The 22,195-nt window shown below is 45.7% G+C and overlaps 1 protein-coding gene across 4 annotated transcripts in view; it reads right to left on the reverse strand.

The window, feature by feature from the left end:
• Positions 1 to 1,942: 1,942 nt before the first annotated feature.
• Positions 1,943 to 22,195, reverse strand: part of LOC148040333 (uncharacterized) — a 101,572-nt gene continuing 81,319 nt past the window's right edge. Inside the window, exon 9 of one of the 4 annotated variants that reach the window (XM_087666516.1) lies at positions 1,943 to 2,057. In XM_087666516.1, coding sequence (XP_087522642.1) covers positions 1,978 to 2,057 — 80 coding nt within the window. In that variant the 3' untranslated portion in view covers positions 1,943 to 1,977. Of the gene's footprint in view, positions 2,058 to 13,076; positions 13,931 to 22,195 lie in introns of those variants that run through there. The other 3 variants (XM_087666512.1, XM_087666519.1, XM_087666510.1) reach the window with 3 other exon arrangements.

Genomic DNA, 22,195 nt, shown 5'->3' on the forward strand with positions numbered 1-22,195 from the left:
CAAAAAAATTTACAAACTTATAATAGATTTTTGAAACAAAAAAGTTAAACTTGGTAAAAGAGGATTTGAAAGCTCGAAAATGGAGTTTAAGAAAAAAGAGTTAAACTTGTAATAGTTTGGGTTGAAATATTTAAAAATTTAAAGAGAGATAAAAGTTTAAGGAAAAAACAAAGAGAAAACTCTTAAGGGACTTGAACATATGATCTCGTGAATATAATGCAAAATTTTAAACCATTTGATTATATATTATGCATTGTGAAGGCTACTATGCACATGCCAACCATTTTTTGACCAGCTAGGTTTACATACTAAACTAGGTTTACTTTTTTAACTACATTTACTTTTGTAAAAAGTAGTGTTTGGGATTTTTTGTGCACTTAAGGTGTATTTTAGACCATTGATTCCAACTCTCGAGGGTGGTCTTAGAAATCTCATGGGAGATAGTTCCAATGGTAGCCGGCCTCATAACATGTGCATAGTATATGGTTTAATGGTTATTATACTTATGACATCATTTGTTCAAATCTCTTAGAGTTCTCTAAAATTTTAAGTTTTTTTTCCTAATTTTTTTGCTAAGGGATTTAGACTTCTAGAAAGAAACTACCATATTTAAAATTTTTACTTTTTTGGAAGGGGTTTAGGCTTCTACAATCAAACCACCGTATTATTTTTTAATTTTTTTTAAAAGAGGATATAATATAACATTTTAAACCATAATTAGACTATATACTATGTATGTGTTACAAAAGCTAACTTAACTTATTTTTCATCAAGCTATTTTTTGAAGTTATTTTTCAACACGTATTATGATGACTACTATGCACATGTCAACCATTTTTCAACAAGTTAGGTTTGCATAGTGGTTTGGGCTTGTTGTTTAGGCTAGGTTTACGTTTGCAAAAAGTAGTAGTTATAATTTTTTGCGCACCTATGGTGCACTTTGGGTTATTGATCGGAACTTTGGAGGGTCTTAAAAATTCCGTGGAAGATTCTAAGGGAGGGCTCATTTTTCGACAAGCTAGGTTTACATAGTGCGCTAGCTTTACTTTCTAATAGAATTTACTTTGGAAAAAAGTAACAATCACGATCTTTTACGTGCCTAAGGTGCAGTTTGGGTTGTTGATCATCCCAACTCTTGAGGCCCTTAAAGACCCTTGTGGGAGATAGTGTCAAGGATTGCCCACCACATTGGTTATTCACTTGACCATTGTATTTATGATATACTTAACTACTCTCCCCAAGGCTTTCTTTGTAGTGTGTGTTTAAGCTAGGGAAGTTTTTCCCACAGCTATCTAGTCAAGCCTAATGAGGCAATTACAGGGTTTGCTCCGCCATTGAGGCAAATTAATGGTTCCTTTTGGAATGACATATGTAGCAAACCATTTGGATCTGACAAAAATCTTTGTGCAGTAAGAGTCATTGCCTAAAGCTCACAACCAGTGTTCACGAAAACCATTTTTTATAGGCAATACAAAAACCTTTAAACATGTAAAAATGTAGTTTTTTCTCAAAATTTATAATTCACAAATTTATTCCTTAAAATTTTAAGGTATTTTACATTCAAGTTAATAATCTAACTATCAATAACCTTGTACCAAATAATCTTGCATTCTAAAAATTTTAATTTGCAAGATAGAGTTGATCGTCACAAAATGAGGTGTTTTTGTATTATAGTTGGCTTTCTCAATGATAAATAGGGATCCAAGATAATAGAGAGAAAGTGAATGAATCATACAAGGTAGCTCTATTCATACTACAAAAAGAAGCTACTACCTTGAAGATATATCAAGTGCATACTGTAAGTTTAACTATTGTCCTTTGACATTGGATGAGTCACACTAGGTAAATTTTCTTTTACAAAGTAAGACATGCAACTGTCCCAAATTTCCATGTTAGGAGCCATCTTCAAGCAAAAAAGCATCACCTGCACATAAAAAAGAGAGGTTATGTTAGCTTCAAAACAACTTTTTAAATATCTCAATCATATGTAAAGAGAATGGCAAGATTCAACTCCTTAAGTAGGAGATGAAGAAGCCAATCGGTGAGCAAGTCCACACCTGTAAAATACATAATTTGAAAGTTCAAACATAAGTATACTTTAAAATAACATGAAAGTAAATATAACAAAATATAGAGCATTAAAAACCTTACAAATTAAGGTTGAGGAGCACCATAGATATGCTTTGATGTTTTGCAAATTTCCATGCTTCAATTGCTCTGTTAAAGTCCATTTCTTGTAGAGTACTGCCCTCAATAGAAATCATCATTAAAGCTTCCATATGTGATGTATCTAGCTGATTTCTATTACATGTCGTGATTAGGTTTTGAATGAAAAGCCTCTTTCACAAATGGCAGGGCTTGAACACTACAATAGTACAATTTGACTAAGCTTTAATAAGTTTTGATACTTCTCGCATACACTGGATTGAAGCTAATTTGAGTCCAAGTATCTTTTAAAGCTAGGTTTTTCCAATCTAAGGAACCTCTTGGACTTTGAAATTATGAAATTCCCTCCTCAAGCTATTACCGTCAATCACACCTTTGTATACATGACTATCAATTGTTTTAGGAGATGCATAAAAGTCAATCAAGGCATTCACTTCTTCAATCCCATACATCTTAAAAAGTTGTCCAATGGGAAAGGAAGAGGGACATAATATGTTTAAGTTCTTTAAGATGGAGTTGTCTTCAAACCTCTCTCTCAAAGCACCCAACAATTGAGAGCAATACTCTTTTTGAAAAGTAAGAGTAATTTGCAAATCAATCCCTATTGCACATCTTTGTAGATTCACACCATGAAAACAATCACCTTTCATAGATGATCTCAAAGATGCCAAGTGATCTATCTTAGAGCCATAATTAGGAATAGTAGGATATCCTTTGGTATCATGATTCCAAGCATTAACATCCACAACTAGGTCAACAATAAACTCTAACCCAATGGCTCCAATAGCACCATTAATAATACTAGGAATGGTTGTGACATCCACAAAATCACTTTGAAATGTGTAGCTCAAATGTGATACGTGTTCCAACAAATCAGCAAGAAAATGCACGCTGTAAACAAACTCAAAGCATGATACTTGCTCATAAAGAGATGGATTTTGAACGCGCAAAAATTCCAAAAGTGGCTCAAAAACCTCACAAATGGTTTGAAGAACTTTGTGCCGGCTTAGCCATCTAATTTTATGAATGTTATTTACATGAAGTGTAGAACAATCAAACTCTTACTCTAATTGTTCTAACATTTTTATATGTGAAGGACTTCATTTTATGAAGATATCAATTTCATTAAGAATCATATCTACTTTGCATGCATAATCACTTCCCCTCATTGCATCACTTGCACATAGATGCACTCGATGTGCAACACAATGAATTGTAGTAAAAACTGGACTACCTTTCTTTAGCATACTACCAAGGGCATTTTCTTTTCCCACTATTATTGATGCACCATCTGATCTAAAACTGACCATCTTTGATACATCAAATCCATGTTTTGCAAAAAATTCTGAAAGCAAGGCATACAATCCTTTTGTTGACTTGTCATATACTTCTAGCAAACCAAGAAAAGAAACATGTTGCTCATTTCTCCACATGTTGCTGACATACACAATCATATGAGAAGTAGCTGAGATATCTGTAGATTCATCTACATATAGCCCAAAGAAAGAAGATTGCTTGACCTTGTCAATATTATCATTTTTCATAGAATCAATAATAAAAGACATAAACATGGCTATAGCCTTGTCGTTGTTATACATGTATTCTAGAACGTTTTCAGCACCACAACAATGCAATAGTTCCAACTGTGGAGAAATTTTCAAAAAAGACATATTATGATTTGCAATGAAATAATCTACTCTAAACAGACATAGCACACTATCATCTGCATTATCTTGATGTCTTTGTAACTGATTTTCAAATGTCTTATGATTGTGTCATTGCACATAAGCTGCAAACTTATGTGCCTTGGAGTCTGCATGCTGCTTTATCGCACTAAGTTGAATATTAACGGACCCGGTAGTGCCATATTCACTTTTACACTTATGATTTTTGCATACGTTACAAAACACTCTTTCTAGTGATTTATCAAAACATGCCCACTCAAAGAGAACTGCCCAAGATTCATTCCATGTACGCCGTGCTCTTTTAATATGAATTGCCTCTTCCTCACCCATATTCTCTACAATACATGCATCTACCTCTGAGGTACTACCATTGCTTTCAACATTCGAGTCCTTAGAGTTATCTACTTTCATTGATATAAAGCATGGTATAGTAAAGAGTGATGTTTGCCTTTGCTTGTTTTTTTGCTGAGTATCTTTCATTTTCTACAATTAAACAAAAAATATTAAGATTACTATTATTTTTATTTAAGGTTTACCCCACCAGTATTAAGGCCTCCTCGTAACATCATCGGAGACCATTGCAAAAGGGGTGTAAGCTATTATACAAACTTAGATTAATTGATACTTAGTAACATTTTCATCCATTCTTCTATCCATGCCCCCAATGAAATCAACAATGCTTGCTTTGTTGCTTGATCAAATGAGAGAGGAAGATGAAAAAGCAAAAAAGAGCTCCTAGCCAAATGATGTGTTCCAAACTTAGATATACAAATTTTTATTGTTTTCAAGCAAATGATTGTGCATGGTGGGTAATGGGAACTTTGCTTGTACTCAAGCAATTCATTTTTTTTTTTCAAGTAGAATGTGGTTGATTATATTACTCAAAAAAACTGATTACAACAGAGTGCTCATGCTCAACAGAATAAACTGGAGCTGATGCAAAGTCACCACTACATCATATATACAAGCCTCTCAAGGTGGTCTAGGGGGGATGGGGGCAAGAAGCCATGGGGGAGGGGTATATCGCCAAACGGGACTGCCTGCCTGCATCACGAAGAATAGGCCCTGGCCTCCCCAGGTACGCATGAAGTGACCACGGAGCTCCTGACGAGCCCTGGACTCGCCCTGCACCTGACCCCATCGGCCGCGAAGGGAGTGAATGATGGAGGTCCATAGCTCTGCTAAGGTTGTAGGTGCTGAGAGTCTCTCACCGCCGAAGGCCACTTGGCATTGGGCCTTCCAGATATCTCGATCCAGACCAACCATATCTCTGAGCGGTCTGCTGTGGGCTCCAGTACCTGTGGGATAGGTAAAGCATCCAGACCAACCACTGCGCATGACCCTGTCTCGATCATGAAAATCGTGTCCTACATCCCGGCGTCATACAGAAGGTGACGGCCTTGGCTAACTGCCTACCAACAGAAAGCTCCCCATGAAATATACCCGAGGCTGGGGGCAATATGTCGAAGGATACGGCATGCTCCTCTCCACACCAGCTGCGCCTCCTCACAAGACCAAAGGCAGTGCTTTGGGGTTTCTAGAAGCTGCTGTGTGCAACGCTTACAACCTTCCTCTTGCATCTGGGCAAGCCAGCTTCCCACTGCCAATCCTCCATGTGCCACCAGTCATAAAAAATACGACACTCTCCTCGGCCTCTAGCTATCCCATAGGCGGCGCCAGAAGGTCCGTTAGAAGGGCTCCGTGATGCTGTGCTCCGCCCAGTGCCTGCTGTGTGACGGCGCCCAGTCCATATCCTCATGTATCAGTACATGTCTGCCAATCCTGGCAGTGTATTCTAGGAGCCTGGGTGGCTTTTTTGCAACCACAGAGGCTGGCCATAGCCACTCTCCTGGATCCCACTCCAGCTCATCAAGTGGTCTACCCTCCCAAATCCAAAGGCGCCACTCCTTGAGCTCCATCCAGAAAACATAGGGGTCCAGTCACCAAGTCTTCCCCTGAAGACCCACCACCCGAATCCTTCTCCATGAAAGGGTGGCAATCCCCTCATCCTGTTGCCCTCTGTCAAGGGCCAGACGTCCCCCCTCCTGAACGGCAAAGAAGGTCCCCTAGGGGGCGCCACCCACTCTACCTACCACCTGAAGAGGGATGCCTGTTGGAGAGAACCTGGCTGCCCATACCTCCCCGGCCTCTATTGGTTCTCGTATTGGGGGGGCAAGCCACTTCGGAGGTATTGCTGCGTCTATCTCTCTTCTCCTCAACTCCACTCCTCTCGTGCACCCTGACACTCGCTGTAGCACCTCCTTGTCTACCATCCTGTACACCTCCCGCCATGTCCTGATGGAACGAGCTGGGTGGCCTCCCACCCAGCCCACTGGATGTGGGGGCAACCCGAGGGGCTCTGGATTAGGGCCTTACAGAGGCCCTGCCACACGCGGAGTAGGCTCCGTAGGAAAGGTGATCTGGGCGGGGTAATCTGGGCTGAAGTGAAGATCCATCTCAGGGACAGCCCCCACTCCCCGCCGAGCCTCAGTTTACAGTCCTGAAGGCCCTCCTGCAGTAAGACCTTCCAAGTCTGCCCGCTTGGTGTGAGACCGCGGACAACTAGCTTGCCCAAGAGGGCCATACTCTGATATTCTGGGTCTATGATCCCAAGCCCTCCCTCTGATCGATGTTGTATGATGGTCGCCCACGCCATCTTGGCCCTAGAGTCTCTGGAGCCATCAGACCCCGACCAAAGGAAATTCCGCACCAGGCGGCGAAGCTGCCCTATGCACAATGAGGAGAAACACCAACACGAGGCGATGTACCAAGCCGTCGCTAGAAGGACCTGGTTAACCACCAGTGCTCGACCGGCTAGTGAGAGGCGAGCCGTGCTCCCATAGGTCAGTTTCCTCCTAATAGACTCTAGAACAAGAAGAAACTGCTGGGCAGGAGTGATATTAAGTGCCATCTGGAACCCTAGATATCGGACGGTCTGCCCTCTGCACACCCATCTAAATCCCAAGTGGGCTTCCCACTCCGTGCTAGAGTCCGGGTCTGTGAGGAAATCAACCGACTTTCGCCAGTTGATTTTCGCACCCACTACAACACAGAACACCTCAAGAGCCAGCCTCATTCTTTCCAGCATCACCTCATCGTCCTCTATGTAGAGTCCTGTGTCATCTGCATACTCTGAGTCTAACAACTCAGTCTCCTCTCTCACTGGAAGTCGGAGGCCGCGTAGTCCACTCACACGTGACCTGAGGAAGTGGGACATCGCCTCTGCGAAGAGTAGGAACAGGTATGGGGCCAGGGGGCAGCCCTGTCGGACCGATCTCTCCAGCCGGACCTCCTCCCCTCGCCTTCCGCCTATGAGAACTCTGCTGGTAGCTGATCTGTACAGGCCGGAGACCCTGCGAATGCAAGCGTGGGGAAATCCTAACTTCATCATGGTACCCTCTAGGAAATCCCAGCCCACCCTGTCGTAGGCTTTCTCGAAGTCCAATAGTAGTACTGCCAGTCTTTTCCCCCTGTGTTGAGCCCACTTTGTTGCCTCAAAGAATGTAAATACATTGTCTAGGATGCTCCTATCCTGGACAAAGCCTGTTTGTGTGCCATGAACGATGTCTGGAAGCACATAGCGTAATCTTCTACCAATCATCTTTGCCAGAGCCTTATAGGCCACTAACAATAAGGTGATCGGTCTCCACTGGGATAGCTCCAACCGGTCTCCCCCTTTGGGAAAGAGGCTGATAAGGCCTGCTGAGAGCCTCCCTAGCATCTGTCCTGAGGTGAATATGTCCTGGAAAGCCCTCAGTAGGGGATCCTTCAACACCTCCCAGTAGGTCGTAAAGAAGGCCTTAGAGAGGCCATCCTCCCCCAGGCATTTTTGCCCATCCTGTGTATGGAAAGCCGCCTCTAGTTCCTTCTCTATGAAGGGGACTAGGAGGGCGTGTCTTGTCTCCTCTGTGACGAGGGATGGGATGTGATCCCATACCTATTGTCTGCATCTCTGTCCTCTAATTGAAGTTGTCTCCTGCTGGAAGAGGCATGTGTAATAGTCGGTGGCAATCTCCATCACCTCATCAGGGCTAGAACGGGTCCTCCCATACTGGTCCCTAAGGCTGCATATTTGCTCTCCCGCGGTGCGGGGCTGGTGCACCTGGAAGAACTCCTTGCACATCGTGTCTCCTTTCCGCGCCCAAAAGGTTGCTGAATTGCGGAAAGAGAACTCCGAGGGCCTGTCCTCTAGGCCAGTAATGGCTGCACGCGCGCGCACCTCCTATGCGTGGAGGATGGGGTCCCCTCGTGCCTCCTGCAACAATCTCCGCATAGCTGCCAGGCCCCGCCGGAGTGCTCTCTCCTCCCAGCACTGCTGCCTTGCCTGTAGGGCTGCCTCTTGGCAAATTCTACTTGACTCGACTAGGACCTCTACAACCTCCTCTGCAATCCTGTCCCTCCTCACCCACTCTCTGGTCCAGATCTGCTCTATCTGTCTCGACACCTCCTCCCTCCTATAGATTGAATCAAGGATCCGACAAGATCGTGTATCTAGGGCGGATGCTGGGGGATCAAGTGCCAGGAGAATCGGGCAGTGATCGGATAGTGTGGTGCCTGCCAACTGCTCAATCTGGCCTCCGAGAGAACCTCCCCACTCTCCCACATAAAACTTGTCCAACGGCTCCAACAAGGCTTTGCCTAGCCGCGTGTAACCCCAAGAAAAGTCCGACGACCTCTCCCTCCTGTGGAAGGCAAGGTCTTTCTAGGCATCTCGTGCTCCGACTGCAAGCAAAAAGACCTCCCATTCCTCCTGCTCCTCCCCAACCATGCCCTGGTAGTTTCTTCCCCTGCCCTATTGGTCCTCCAAAGCCTCCAGATTGTTGAAATCTCCTCCAACAATCCAGGAGTCCACCTCTGGGAGTCCATCTACAATTTCCACCCAGAACCTGTTGCGTGCCCTAACCTTCGTAGGGGCATAGACATTGAGGACTCCAATACACGAGTCCCCAATATCCAGTCTGATCCATAGAGCCCTTCCTGCCACTATCGTCCCGTGGTCTCGTACACAGGTGGTGAGACTAGGACCAATAGATGTGCATACGCCTCCGCTCCTGCCGTGGGCACCTATGGCATGCTCCCAATAAGTATGCGAGCTGCCCGGCAATACCTTCCCAACCCGCTGAGCCTGGGCGAGGGTGAGCTTGTGCTCCTGCAGTAGCAAGATGTCTATTCGTCTGGAGAGGGCAGGCTGCAGATCCTGCCGGACAATCAACTTCCTCGAGCCACGCACCCCACTATAGTGGAGACTGTTCATATTCCAGGATGCAAGGTATAGGCTCATGGGGAAACTTGTGGCTAACCGAACATGCATCTATTCGGCGTGGAAGCTGCAGATGAGGAAGAGAGATTGCGAAGCATACAGGTATGTTTTGCCGCCGGTCTGGATGGTGAGCTCCAGTTCCCCATGGTGGCCCTCGGCCGGACCATAGGGGTAATAGATGCTCCAGGTGGTACTATCGATGCATCTATTAGCCATGCTGAAAACCGCGACTCTGTACACTGGTAGAAACGGGCCGCTTGTGTCGGGGGCCACTAAATCACATCCCTCCGTGCTCCCCACTGTGGGGGGGGCTTAAAAGATAATGCTCAAGTGCAGAACGTCGGCGCTAGCCCACCAGTTAATGTCCATCATGCAACCTGGCCACTGTTGTGCGAACAGTGCTAGTCCTTCATCTCCCATCCACTGGGAGATGTGATCTGCCACCTAACTCTTCAATTCCTCCTCAATCTGTGTAGTTGTCCACTCCTCTGAGAAGGATGACTGAAAAAAGAAAGCGTAGTTTGGTCCATCCGGTGGTGCTAGTAGGTGGACCTTGCCCCTCGACTTACGAACCACGAAGATCCCCACCTCTAGAGGTAGTGAAAACTCTCTGCGCTCCGCAACTCGCAGGTAAGACCACGGGCCACTGCGAAAAAACTCTTGTGGCAGCAGTTGTGCATGTCTTGGGAAAGTATGGCGGGTGGCAGGGGCAGATGAGCTGGTAACTGTGTGGACGCGGGGGGCAGGGGGGGGGGGTTTGTTTGGGGGGGATTGATGGTGTACAGAGGAGGTAGGTGTGTGTGGCTCATCACCTCCTGTGGGAGGAGGGGGACTGGGTCTGGGGAGGCTCACCTGACCAAGGTGCGGGTCAGGGGGACTGCTCGGTAGGAGGGGTGATGGGGGTGGAGTGGATCGCGCTATGGTGGGATGGCTAGAGATGCATGGTGGGTGTGGGGAGGGGGTGGTAACCCTAGCAAGGGGGGGCTGTGGGCCATGGTCAGTGGAGAGAGGGGGGGGATGGGATGTGGGGGCGGGTGGGTGAGGAACCTGTGGGGGACTCCGACGAGGCAGTCTGTGGCTCATGTGGAGAAAATGGGGGGGATTGGTCCTGCCAGGTGGAGCGTGCAGGGGGGGCTGTGGGGTGCTCTGTCGAAAGGGGGGGGCTCGTCCGCCAGCACCCTGTTGACGAGGCTGGGCCTGAGGGGCTGGCTGCGCCCCCCCTTGCCGTCTCCCTCTCTATCGCCTCTGGACCCTTGTGAAACCATCAGTGTCCACCTGCGGACCTGTTGGCGGAGCCGCCTTGGCTCCAAACCGTGTATAAACTGCTGCCTGATGCCCAAAGTTGTGGCAGTGCAAGCACTCCCCTGGTTGCCCAGTCACAATGACCTGCTGCCTAAAGGAATGCCCGCCTGCCTCAATCTCTAGGAACTGTGGATGTCCTTGACCTCCTTCATTGCCATCCGTACCTTTGGGACCCCTGTCGCTGTTACTACATCCGTGAAGGACACGGGAAGGACAATGCCGAAGAGCCTCCCGAAATCTTCCACTAACTAGCGGTACTCAATCGCCAGGCCGGGGAAGAGTAGGGTGACAGGGTGCCGAAGAAACCTGTTGTGGAGTGCAAACGCTTCCACCGTGAAGCCACTGTACCAAGGGACCATGTATATGACCCCCTTCGTGGATGCATAAGGTGAACTGGCGAGTAGCTCGTGAGCTGCGTCTGCCGAACTGAGGCAGACCATGAAGATCCCTTGGCCCAACAGGACCGCCTCCATGATCTGCGCCGAGCCGATACTCTGCGTGGAGTGGAGCCAGATCCCGAAGCTGGGCCCTAGCTGGGGAATGTCCTACTACCTGACCATAGACTGTTGTTTCCATTAACTCCAGCTCCTTAGCTCAGACGGCTAAGAGCTGCTCCTCAGAGAGGACTACGCGCAAGGTGTTCGACTGGGGGGCACTCGGTGAGTACGCCAGCGTCTGACCAAAGATTTCCATTGCCCGTCCCTTCTAGGAGAACCTACCTATCACGCTGCTATGCTGTTGAATGGGGAGTTGCTACAGGGGGAGGGAGCAACTGGAGGGGAAGGGGGGGGGGGGGGGGGGAAATGGCCGACAGGCAGCCGTTGCACAACTTGGTGAGGGCGCACGAACAGAACAGGGAGGCGCGAGCAGTGCTGCCCCGATCAGTTGGACAGTGTGCAGGACAGTTGGACAGCGGCCATGACCAGCCAGCTGGCGCGACTGTCGGACAGTGGGTGAGACACACGGATGGCACAACCGTCGGACAGCGGGCGAAACAAACGGACGGGTGGCACGATTGGATGGGTGACCAATCAGATGGCGCGTAGTCGGGGCGGGGGGGCAAGTAGCAAGACGTACCGGTTGAGTTTTTTATTTTCACTCAAGCAATTCATTATGCAAAATTCATGGTATAAGTGGTACAAGCCCTCCCCCCCCCCCTCTTTCTCTCTCTCTTTCTCTCTCCTATATTGAAGTTAGGGGCTCTCATCACCCGCATGCTATGCTTTCGGGAGAACCATGCTGCATAGATCATTCTTTCACCGTAGCTACCATTTCCTACCATGGGAAAGGAGAATCATTGTCTCTCTCTCTCTCTCTCTCTCTCTCTCTCTCTCTCTCTCTCTCTCTCTCTCCATAACACAATCCTCGGTTTATCCGTGGGTTGTATAAAAAATGGCCAAACACAGAGGTATGCACGTTAGTCTATGATGGTGTAATAGCATATTGAGTTGGATCCTTCGCACATATACCATTTGTCAATGATGGATGTATGTGTGTCAAAGGCAATGCAAGAAGAGGAGGTGCATAGGGTAGATGTAATACCATCTCAAATACCATGAGCTACATTCTAGACTTATGAACCATTACACAATAATGGATGGATGTACTTTTATGTGCCACTACATAGGCAACACATGAAGAAAGGCCCACATACTAGATATAACATGAACTCCATGCTAGACAAACATACCATTACCTGTTGTCGATTGGCTGGAGGAGGCACTTGCTGCCTAAAGGAGCCATAGGACTTGCTACAACTGGCCGTAGGAGGCGCCCGCGGTTGCCAACTGCTGGAGGAGGCACGCAATGCCGACTACCTAGACGAGGGGAAGATTACCGACTGCCTGGAGAAGCACTGCAGGACTAGCACTCACTGCGGACTCCTGGAGGAGGTGCCCACTGCCTGGAGGAGGGAAAGAGAGATGGAGTAGTGGTCCAGTGGAAGGAGGGGGAGAGAGATCACAGGAGTGGCGGGTGTTTGAAAGAGGGGGAGAGAGATGGAGTAGTGGAATGGGGGGGAAATGGAGGAGTTGAAGGAGTGGGAGATGGAGGGGGAGTCACTGCTCAGAGATGAAGTGGAAGAAGAAGTGAGGGATGGAGTTAAAGAAGAAGAATAGATGAAGGCCACGACTAGTAACTACCCCTTTTCAAAATTTGTCAAGATGAACACTCAAGGGACAATTTAAAAAATTAAAATTTGCTCAATTGACAGTCACACTAAATATTCTTGAAAGTTGAATCTTACACATGTGACTCATAATTGTCAAGTCATGACTCATTCATGAGTTATGCTACATGCAGTCATGACTCATGACTCAAGTTTTTATTATTTAATAATTTAAAATTATATATTAAATAAAATAATAATAATTAAAAAATATATTTATAAGACATCATTCAAATATGTTTTAGAAATATAGTATCAAGTCAAAAAATTTATACTTGATAAATTTGTTCATTTATTTATTGTTTCAAATATTGTTTTACATGCAAATAATTTCTATTCACTTTTTTATGAAATTCACTAAACCTTTTACCTATATTTTTAAAGGTGATTTTTATGAATTTGCGATTCATTTTACATTAAACCTCGATTTTTCGTGAATAGTGCTCACAACCATGACCTAAAAAGCTCCATAGCATGCTTAGAAGCTTGTGTTTCAGATGACCATCAATAGACAATATGTTGTACTATACAACAACATAGCTGCCTTGTTTGTAGTACCATTTGTGTCAGTCGCTTCCTCAACATCTACACCTTGTTTCTTCATCAATGAGACAAGAGGCTGTCATTTATGCGGATGACATCTATATATATAAATGCATGCACACACACGCGCACGCAAAGATCGGTAAAGCTGTCATTTATGAGGATGACATCCACTTTAGAGACTGATGTGTGAATTGCAGTTTTGACATGTAAATCAGGTCTATCCTGTACCATAGAAAACCTGAGAGCAAAAGGAGCGCAATACAAAGGATGCATAGCCTTTCCAAAGCCCTTCTTTACCAGCAGCCCTTCATGAACACAGTAGCAAGGGCAACAAGAGTAAAGTGCAGCATGACTCTTAGTTGCTGTCCAAACAGAACCCCATCTGTAGAAAAATGTCCAGACAAAAAGAGCAGGAAAACAACACTATAGGCTCTATTCAGCTAGTTTCCCAACAACAAGACCTTCATAATTCATTACTGTATCAAAGATCAGAGAAACAGAAGGAGATGTGACTTCATATCCAAGTAACATGTGAGCAGTTTTGCATCTAGGTTGAGAGGAGGGGAGACTCATCATTAAAAATTCCAGAGCCTACCCAAAGAAAAGGGGGGTCCTGAAAAGTCAGGCCAAGGAGGAATCCCTTTGCTTCTTATTTGCTTTTTACACGAGACTGTAGGGATAGGAACTTCTCTTCAAGTCTTTTTTCTTGTTCCTGTAAAATATTGTTAAGATCCAATTTCATTTGATTGAGATAGTAATCTACAAGCTCCCTAGTCTTCTGTGCTATCTCCTCAGGTACAGAATCTGCTTGAAAAAAAGATTGATAGGGTTAATATGAATAGTCTATAATGCTTTTTGGGCACTCACACAATCTACGTCTGTTTGAAATGTTTTACATTGGCAAAAGCAACTACAGGAGACCTCTCAAAGCAAAGATAGCACGAGTTCACATAAATAGAGTTTTGCAGTCCTCAAAATGGGCAACTGACTATCATGCACCTCAGAAACTGACTTACACTGGAAGAAGCGTAGCTTGTTACCAGCACAAATTTTGCCTAATTAGATTTCCATAAGCTTAACAATCATTTAATTCAGGTCCAAGGAAAGGAAATCAAAAGATGGATGTTGGGCATGCAATTTTGCAGAAGATGTAAGACACTAGTCTCCTAACCGCACAACTTTGCAGGGCTAAGAGAATCCAAGACAAATATGATCTTTATAGATATTAACACGAATAACGATGATGTATATGAGGCTAAAGGCTTCCAGCAGCAAATCCATGCTGCACTCCAAACCATATCCAATCCTGCACACTCCTGCGCTCCATATCCACCAAGTAGCCTGCTGCTTAGTCGCAGACAGACCTCCAATCATCCTCCAGCAGTCCAGTACCACAAACCTCCAAAGCCTCCATAGTCACATTCTCAGCACCGTCTGGTACTTGTAGGTGCAATGCCCTCTAAGGAAGTGAATGAGGACTACAAGGCTACTGATACCTGAAAATGAGAACAGGTTTCCTTAAATAGGTGCTTGAAGCAGTTCAACCTGTCTTGACATGACGTCTGACCTGTCAAAGTTCGAAATATCTGACTAGCCAATTGGCCACTACATGCTAGTCTCCGCCATCCAATGCTCTTGTCATGATACCTGCACATCGTCTGCCCATCCCATGTCCTATCCAACAAAAGATTACTACTTTGATATGGATGCTGTGAGAGTGCACAACGGAAAGAGGAAAGTGAACAAGGAGAGAAGAAGGAGACAAAGAGGGAATGCAAGAGAGAGAAGGAACAATGTGACTATGATCGCTGAAGGTACAAGGCTGCAATCGTCAACCCCGACACGTAGTCTACATGTCAATGTGGATGCCAGATAGTAACAAGGGGTTGAGGAGGGCTGGCTGATCACAAAAGATCAATGATGGAATGAGAGTGGGGGGGGGCAAGCCACCTATATATAGGCAAAAAATGGCAAAACCCTAAATATGGTCAAACCCCTAAAAATAGCCAAAAGTGCCCAAAAAGAAATACATGTCTGTGCTATCCATCTAAAGTGCCCAAAAAGAAATACATGTCTGTGCTATCCATCTAAAGTGTCTAAAACACACAAAATGACAGACAAATAAAATGTTAGAGCTCTTAATGTGCTTGTCTAACTCGGACTGAGGCTCACATGCAGGAGATGACCACACAAGATAAACATGGCTGCTAACATCCCCTCTCAGATCTTGGATGTGGCGGAAGGCCAAAGGAGATACAAATTTGAGGGTGGCATAAAGAGTCTGAATGTTGTTGAAGTCCGTGATAAAGAAAGTTGAAGACCCCCTCTGCATATTGAAATCCAATCAAACAGAAGGCCACCAAAGGGCGATGGAAACAGAGAGGCCTCATATGGATCACTCCTGAAACTCTAGTCGGGGATGGGTGAGCCAAGCCTCTAACCCAACTAGGAGACAATTTTTGAGGAGCTATCGAAGGTGCCATACGCTATATAGAAACAATGAGAACCAAGGGCCAAGCGGCAAGGGATAGAGGCTCAGTGACGAAGAAAAGAGGTCGCCCCATAAAGGAAAGGCCCAAAGTAGCGAGGAAAGCTTGAAGAAACTCCTCACAATCCTAGAAGCCCCCTCTAAAACACGAAGGGCCAAAAAATCCACAATCGCATCACCAATATCGTCCCCCCCCCCCCGTTGAAAGAGATGGGAGGTATGGGGAAACCACTAGAAGAGATTGTGGGAGATGGAATGGAACCTATGGGATAAATGGTACATAATCAAGAATAGGTGTGGCAATAGAAAGATACCTTGGAAGGGTCTACACAATGGAAGGGGAAGGGAGCACAGATAGTCCCATCTCCATCCAGCCTATCACAAAAGTGGCTTCTATAGAAGAATCCTCAACAAAGACAACCAACTCGATGAAGACAACACAGGTTTTGAGTCTAGGAAGGCCATAAACTAAGTCTAGAACATGTAGGGCCTTAGAAACGAAACTCAATGGATGGTCAGACAATAGAGGCAAGGTGCCAATACCGCTAATAGGCACGAAATAAATGTCATAAGCAATGACGATACCCTCTGATGGACGAAGATCCTATAACAAACCACCTCAGGGAGTCATATGACTCCATGGACCATTGCCAATGAGCCAAGGCTGCTCAAAAGATAAGATAGTCAAAGAAGGCTGCTCCACTTCATAAATGTGTAGAAACATTGACTCGGTGATAATAGCATGTGACAAAGAAGAGGCAGACAAAGGCTCCGATATAGATCCACCCTTCGCTCCCAAACGAAGGTGAGAGTGTTTCCTAGAGCACTTCTCCTCGGGGTGCGAGGTCTTCCCATAATGAGGACACATGGGAGATCCTATATGCTTCCCCACAAAATCTATATCAAAGTCGGAAGATGACTCCAACTTCCTCCTCTTTCCTTTCTTTTTCTTGGCATGTCTTGTACCTATAGCAAAGCTGCATAAGCATGGCCATATGCACGGGCCTGCAAGAATTTGGCTGAATGATGCGCATCCTACATAAGCACGGTCATATGCACGGGCAGGGGAAAAGGGGATATTGCCTACTTGAAACGCAAGTCAGAACCTACATAAAAATGCCACCTAGCCTAATGAAGGTGTCGCCCAGCAGAGAGAAGCTGCCACCTAGCAGAGGGGAGCTGCCGCCTAGTAGAGAAAGACAACCCTGCTGTGAAACACAGATGAGTAAAGCCCTCTGAACTAAAATGCAGGCAGCAAAGGGACATGTCCTACAATAAATGAGGTCACCAACCAGGAAAGTGTCAGAGTGCAGCGATGCGGAAGCATGGGACCAAGACTGAGAGAGAGTGAACATGGAGAGAGAGAGAGAGAGAGAGAGAGAGAGAGAGAGAGAGAGAGAGAGAAAGAGACAGTGAAACGCAGAAAATCTATAGTGTAGAATGCTGTATAGGAATGCAGAAATATACATAGGTACAGAGAGAATATCTGCGTATGTCTCCGCCTTGAGGACCTTGATCTCCATCAGTCCGCGTGTTGTCTGTCACCAACTGGCTGTCTCTGTCAGATACAAGTAATCAGAATGTGCTGGAGGACTGCTATATATAGCAGAAAAGAAAAGGCCAAAAATGACCAGGTCGGCTGCACTAAATGCATTCGGCTGACAAAAAATCTGTCCGACTGCACAGCCTGGCCAACTACAGGCTGCCACATGGCACCTGCGCAAACTGCTGACCTGGCTACTGACATGGCGATGACATGGCTGTTGACGTGGCTTGCCTACTGCACTGTCCAAGGAATGACATCTCTAGCACCCCCTCTCAGAGCCTGGATAGGTCAAAAGATTGAAGGATCTAGCATGTCTCCGAAGAAGAGCCTGGGAAAGCACCTTCGTGAACAAATTTGCAAGATTATCCTCCGTCTTGCAATACTCCACATCAAGGGTCCCATCTAGAAGCTTCTCTCGAATGAAGTAGTAGTGGATCTCAATGTGCTTTGTCCAGGAATGCAATATAGGATTCCGTACCAAGGCAATGCAACTCTCATTGTCACACCACAGAGAAGAGTAGGACAAGTTTGGGGGCAGGCAAGCTCCTCCAACAATCACCAAAGCCACACAACCTCACATGTGGTGGAAGACGCGGCCCAATACTCCACCTTAGTAGAAGAAAGGGCTACCATGGACTGTTTCTTGCTACTCCATGAGATAGCACCTAAACCCAAAGTAAAACAATAGCCTGTAGTAGACCACCAGTGGTCCATATCGCCAGCCCAATCTGAGTCGCTCCAACCTGCAAGAACAAGAACCGAAGCATCTGTATCTACCGTATAAGAAATCCCTAAGTCAGAGGTCCCTCTCAAATACCGAACAATCCTTAGGGCAGTCTGCCAATGCACCTGTTTGGGTTCACTCATGAACCCAATTAAAAGACCTACAGCAAAACAAAGATCAACACGAGTATTGAATAGCCAAATCAAGGAGACAATTAGCTGATGGTAGTGGGAAGCATCCGTCAAGGGAGAAGCTGAGTGTGAAATGGCCTTCCAGTTCAGATCCATAGGAGTAGAAAAGGTCCGACAAGTCTCCATCTCAAAAGTCACCAAGAGCTCCTAAATGTATCTCAGTTGAGAGATGAAAATCCCCCTCTGAGACTGATAAATCTCGTAACCCAAGAAGAAATGAAGAAGCCCCAAGTCCGTCATCTCGAACGTCTAATGTAAAGCTGTCTTTGTCTCTTGGACCTTTTGTGCATGGTCACCTGTAAGAATCAAATCATCAACATACAACACAAACAACACACGACAAGCCTTGAAGGTGTGCGCATAAAGTTGCGGATCGGCTTGGGAGCGCCGATATCCCAACTTTGACTGAAGGAACGAGTTAATCTTGTCGTTCCATGCACACGAAGCCTGCTTTAGGCCATACAAGGCCTTCTTCAACCTGTATACTTTCCCATCTGAGGATCCAAAGCCAGGAGGCTGCTCTGCATAGATCTCCTCCTTCAAGTCTGTTGGGTATTTGACTCACGCCTCACTTACGCCTACGCTCATATGGGAGTGTCGGTGATCAGTAGGACACTGGGGCACTTTTTACTCTCGGTAGGAGAGGTTTTTTCCCCCAGACTTATAGTCTTATTGTCGCATGTGCTTATGTGCTTATGTTACACACTTATGGGCACTTAGTGTGTGTCGGGTGTGAACACCCCCTACAACCCTAAGATTTAAGGGTTGTACTTTGTACTTTCTGGAAACACTCTTTCAATCTATTCTCTTGGGTGTCGTGCTTCACTCTGTCTCTCACTCTCACACTGTCTACTGAATCTTAGTTGCACCTCGATCCTTCTATCTCACATTTGGTATCAGAGCTCAGCTCCTGCCTACAGTGTGCAGTCCTGACCGCACCTGAGCCACCTCTGCTCAAAGTCTGCTCCAAGTCGTCAGTCTTCAGCACGCCAGTACTGTTCGTCAACAGTCGCCAGCATCAGAGAGCCACTCGCCTGCTGAGCGCTGCCCACCCGTCTGTCTAAAGCGCCGTCCTGTTCGTCAGACGTCGCTTCCTGCCTCCAGCTTATAGCGCAGACGTCACGACACACGTCCGCTCGCCAGTTGCAGCCATCCTGCTCGTCAGTTTGCCACCCGTCGTCCTGTTCGTCAGCGCCCAAACAGCCGCCCGTCTGCCCCAGTGTTCACGTCAGCCACGGCCACCCGTTTCCTGCGCCATCTGTCTGAAGCGACGCCAGCGCCATCACGTCCTATCCGCCCGCTGCAGTCCACGTCAGGTGTGTTGTTTTTTTAAAACAAAAATTTTTAATTTTAGCCCAGAACAAAGTTCTGGAAGAGGAGGTTCATACGCGGCAAGCACAACACAGGATACATGCGATAAATTTGATGCAAATTTTTGGATTGGATCATCATAAATTTTAGGGCTTTTGTGTATTTTGAGGACAGTTGCATATGAACTGCTGGTACAGTCACAAAAAGACTGTTTTGATAGAAATTTTGGCAAAAATTTTGGGGATTTTGATATAACAGTGTTGCTGAGCATTGTTTACACCTTGGGAAGCGTGCATTAAAAGACAGTTTTTTGACAGAGAACGCCCTTGCACATTAATTGCAGAAGCGTGTTTGCTGCAATTTCTGGAAATTTGCAGATTTCCAGTCCATACTGCTTTGACATTGCTCATTTTGTCTTTGGAAATTTGTCATCATGGCAAATCAGGGAGGTGATGTCTTTACGTATGTATCCAAGGAAGACAGATTGGACAGAAACAATTATTCGCTATGGTCATTCATGATGAAGAATGTATTAGTGGCCAAGATTTTGTGGGATTATGTCAGTGAAGAGGAAACTCGACCGGGAGTTGTAGCTCCCGTTACTCCTCCTCCCCATGGCGCACATGGACAACGGGGACCTCAGCCCGCTCCACCTCAGCCACTTCCTCCAAGAACTGCAGCTCAAAAAGCTTGGGATGCACGTGATGCACAGGCCTTGTCTCGCTGATTGATCTGGCAGTTCAGCGGTCCATCATCCCTCACATTCGTTCGGCATCTTCTTCACGAGATGCATGGTTGACTTTGGAGCATATGTTTGCAGGAAAGAATGAGACTCGGATCTCTTTCTTGAAGAAAGAGTTGGAAACTTTGAAGATGCATGAGGGTGATTCTATGCAGGATCACTTAAATAAGATTCAAGACTTGAGAGAGCAGCTCATGAATGTAGATGAGTATTTTTCGGATGCACAGTTGATATCCACCACCTTGAATTCCTTACCTCCTTCGTACTTGTCTTTTCATACTGCATTGAACCTCACCATGAGGATTGCTGAGCACCCACTCACTTTTATTCAGCTAGTTAGTTTGCTTCTAGAGGAGGAGCAAACAAGAAAAAATAGTGGTGTGGATGCTATAGTCTCTGAGCAGGCTTTTGTGGCAAGACAAAAAGGCAAAAATAGCAAGGTGAAAAATGCTCCACAGAGTTCTGGCACTTCTGGCACATCATAGAATCAGACACAAGGGGGGACGCAAGCAAAAAAAGAAAAATGTCACTATTGTAAGAAGCCCGGCCACTATATCACTGAGTGCAGGAAGCGTATTGCCAAAGAGAAGAAGAAGGAGTCAGGAATGTCTGTTTCTACTACTCCTTCCACTGCTAGTGAGTCCGCGTCCTTTGTTGTGGATAGGGACTATTGTTTTTACACTTGCAGTTATGACATCTCTTGGGCCGATAGAGCACTTAGCTCTACAGAGGATGCTGACACTTGGTTCTTTGACAATGGTGCTTCTAGACATATTACATCTCGCAAAGATTTGTTTGCTTCAGTTAGTGCACCTCCCGTTGGGAAATTGGTACAGTGTGCCAATAATGCATCATACCCTGTTCGTTGTATTGGGGAGATTCAGCTCGCAGCCATTGATGGCTCTATTCTCCGCCTGCAGAATGCTTTGTTTGTGTCTAGAATCAAGAAGAATTTGCTTTCTATTTCTTCTTTGGCACTTTGTGGTTTGCAGGTCACATTTGATGATGACCGTTGCATGGTTAGAGATAAAGAACGCATGACTTTGGTCTTGACAGGATCTTTGTGTCATGGTTTATATGAGTTGGATGCTCTTTCAGTAGATCAGTCGGCATATTTGACATCCACTCTTACTCCTGCTATGATATAGGCGGAGTTATGGCATGCTCATTTGGGGCATGTAAACTTTGGCAGCTTGATGCTTTTGCAGCATACTCAGATGCTGGCTTACCTCTCTTGGAGAGACCTCCTGAGCACTTATGCGAGGGATGCATTTTAGGGAAAATGCATCGTTTCTCATTTCCTGGTGATGTTGCTTTCAGAGCAACAACCAGATTGCAGTTGGTGCATTCAGATGTTTGTGGGCCTATGCAAACCATGTCATTGGGTGGTTGTTATTATTTTGTGACATTCATTGATGACTTTACACGTTTTTGCTTTGTCTACTGCTTGAAAAAGAAGTCAGAAGTGTATGATGCATTTTTGGCTTTCAGTGCACTTGTTGAAAATCAATCTGGATGCAAGATTAAGACTCTCCGTTCGGAACGAGGGGGGGAATACATGTCCTCTATGCTGAATTCCTTTTTGCACCAGAAGGGCATAGTCCATCAGTACACTACTGCCTATACTCCACAACAGAATGGGGTAGCAGAGAGGAAGAATCGGTCACTCATGGAGATGGCCAGATGTATGCTGAAGGCAAAGAGCTTGCCTCATAGTTTTTGGATGGAAGCAATCATGTGTGCTTGCCATATTTTGAACAGATGCCCTACCAAAGCCTTGAAGACCATCACACCTTTTGAGGCTTGGAACAGCCGTAAACCTTCTGTTGGTCACTTTCGTACCCTTGGGTGTCTTGCCTATCCCCATATTCCACAAGTACTTAGAAAAAAGTTGGACAACAAGGCTGTTAAGTGCATTTTTATGGGATATAGCAATGAAAGCAAAGGCTACAGACTCTATGATCCCGTTACAAAGAAGGTTTTTGTCAGCAGGGATGTTGTTTTTGATGAAAAATCAGAATTATCCTTGGCTGGTTTGGACACATATCAGGCTGCCCGTGATGTTTT

The sequence above is a fragment of the Lygodium microphyllum genome, chromosome 2, assembly GCF_053477565.2.
Source record: "Lygodium microphyllum isolate KBCC chromosome 2, Lygodium_microphyllum_v1.1.10, whole genome shotgun sequence".
Classification (NCBI taxonomy): Eukaryota; Viridiplantae; Streptophyta; class Polypodiopsida; order Schizaeales; family Lygodiaceae; genus Lygodium; species Lygodium microphyllum.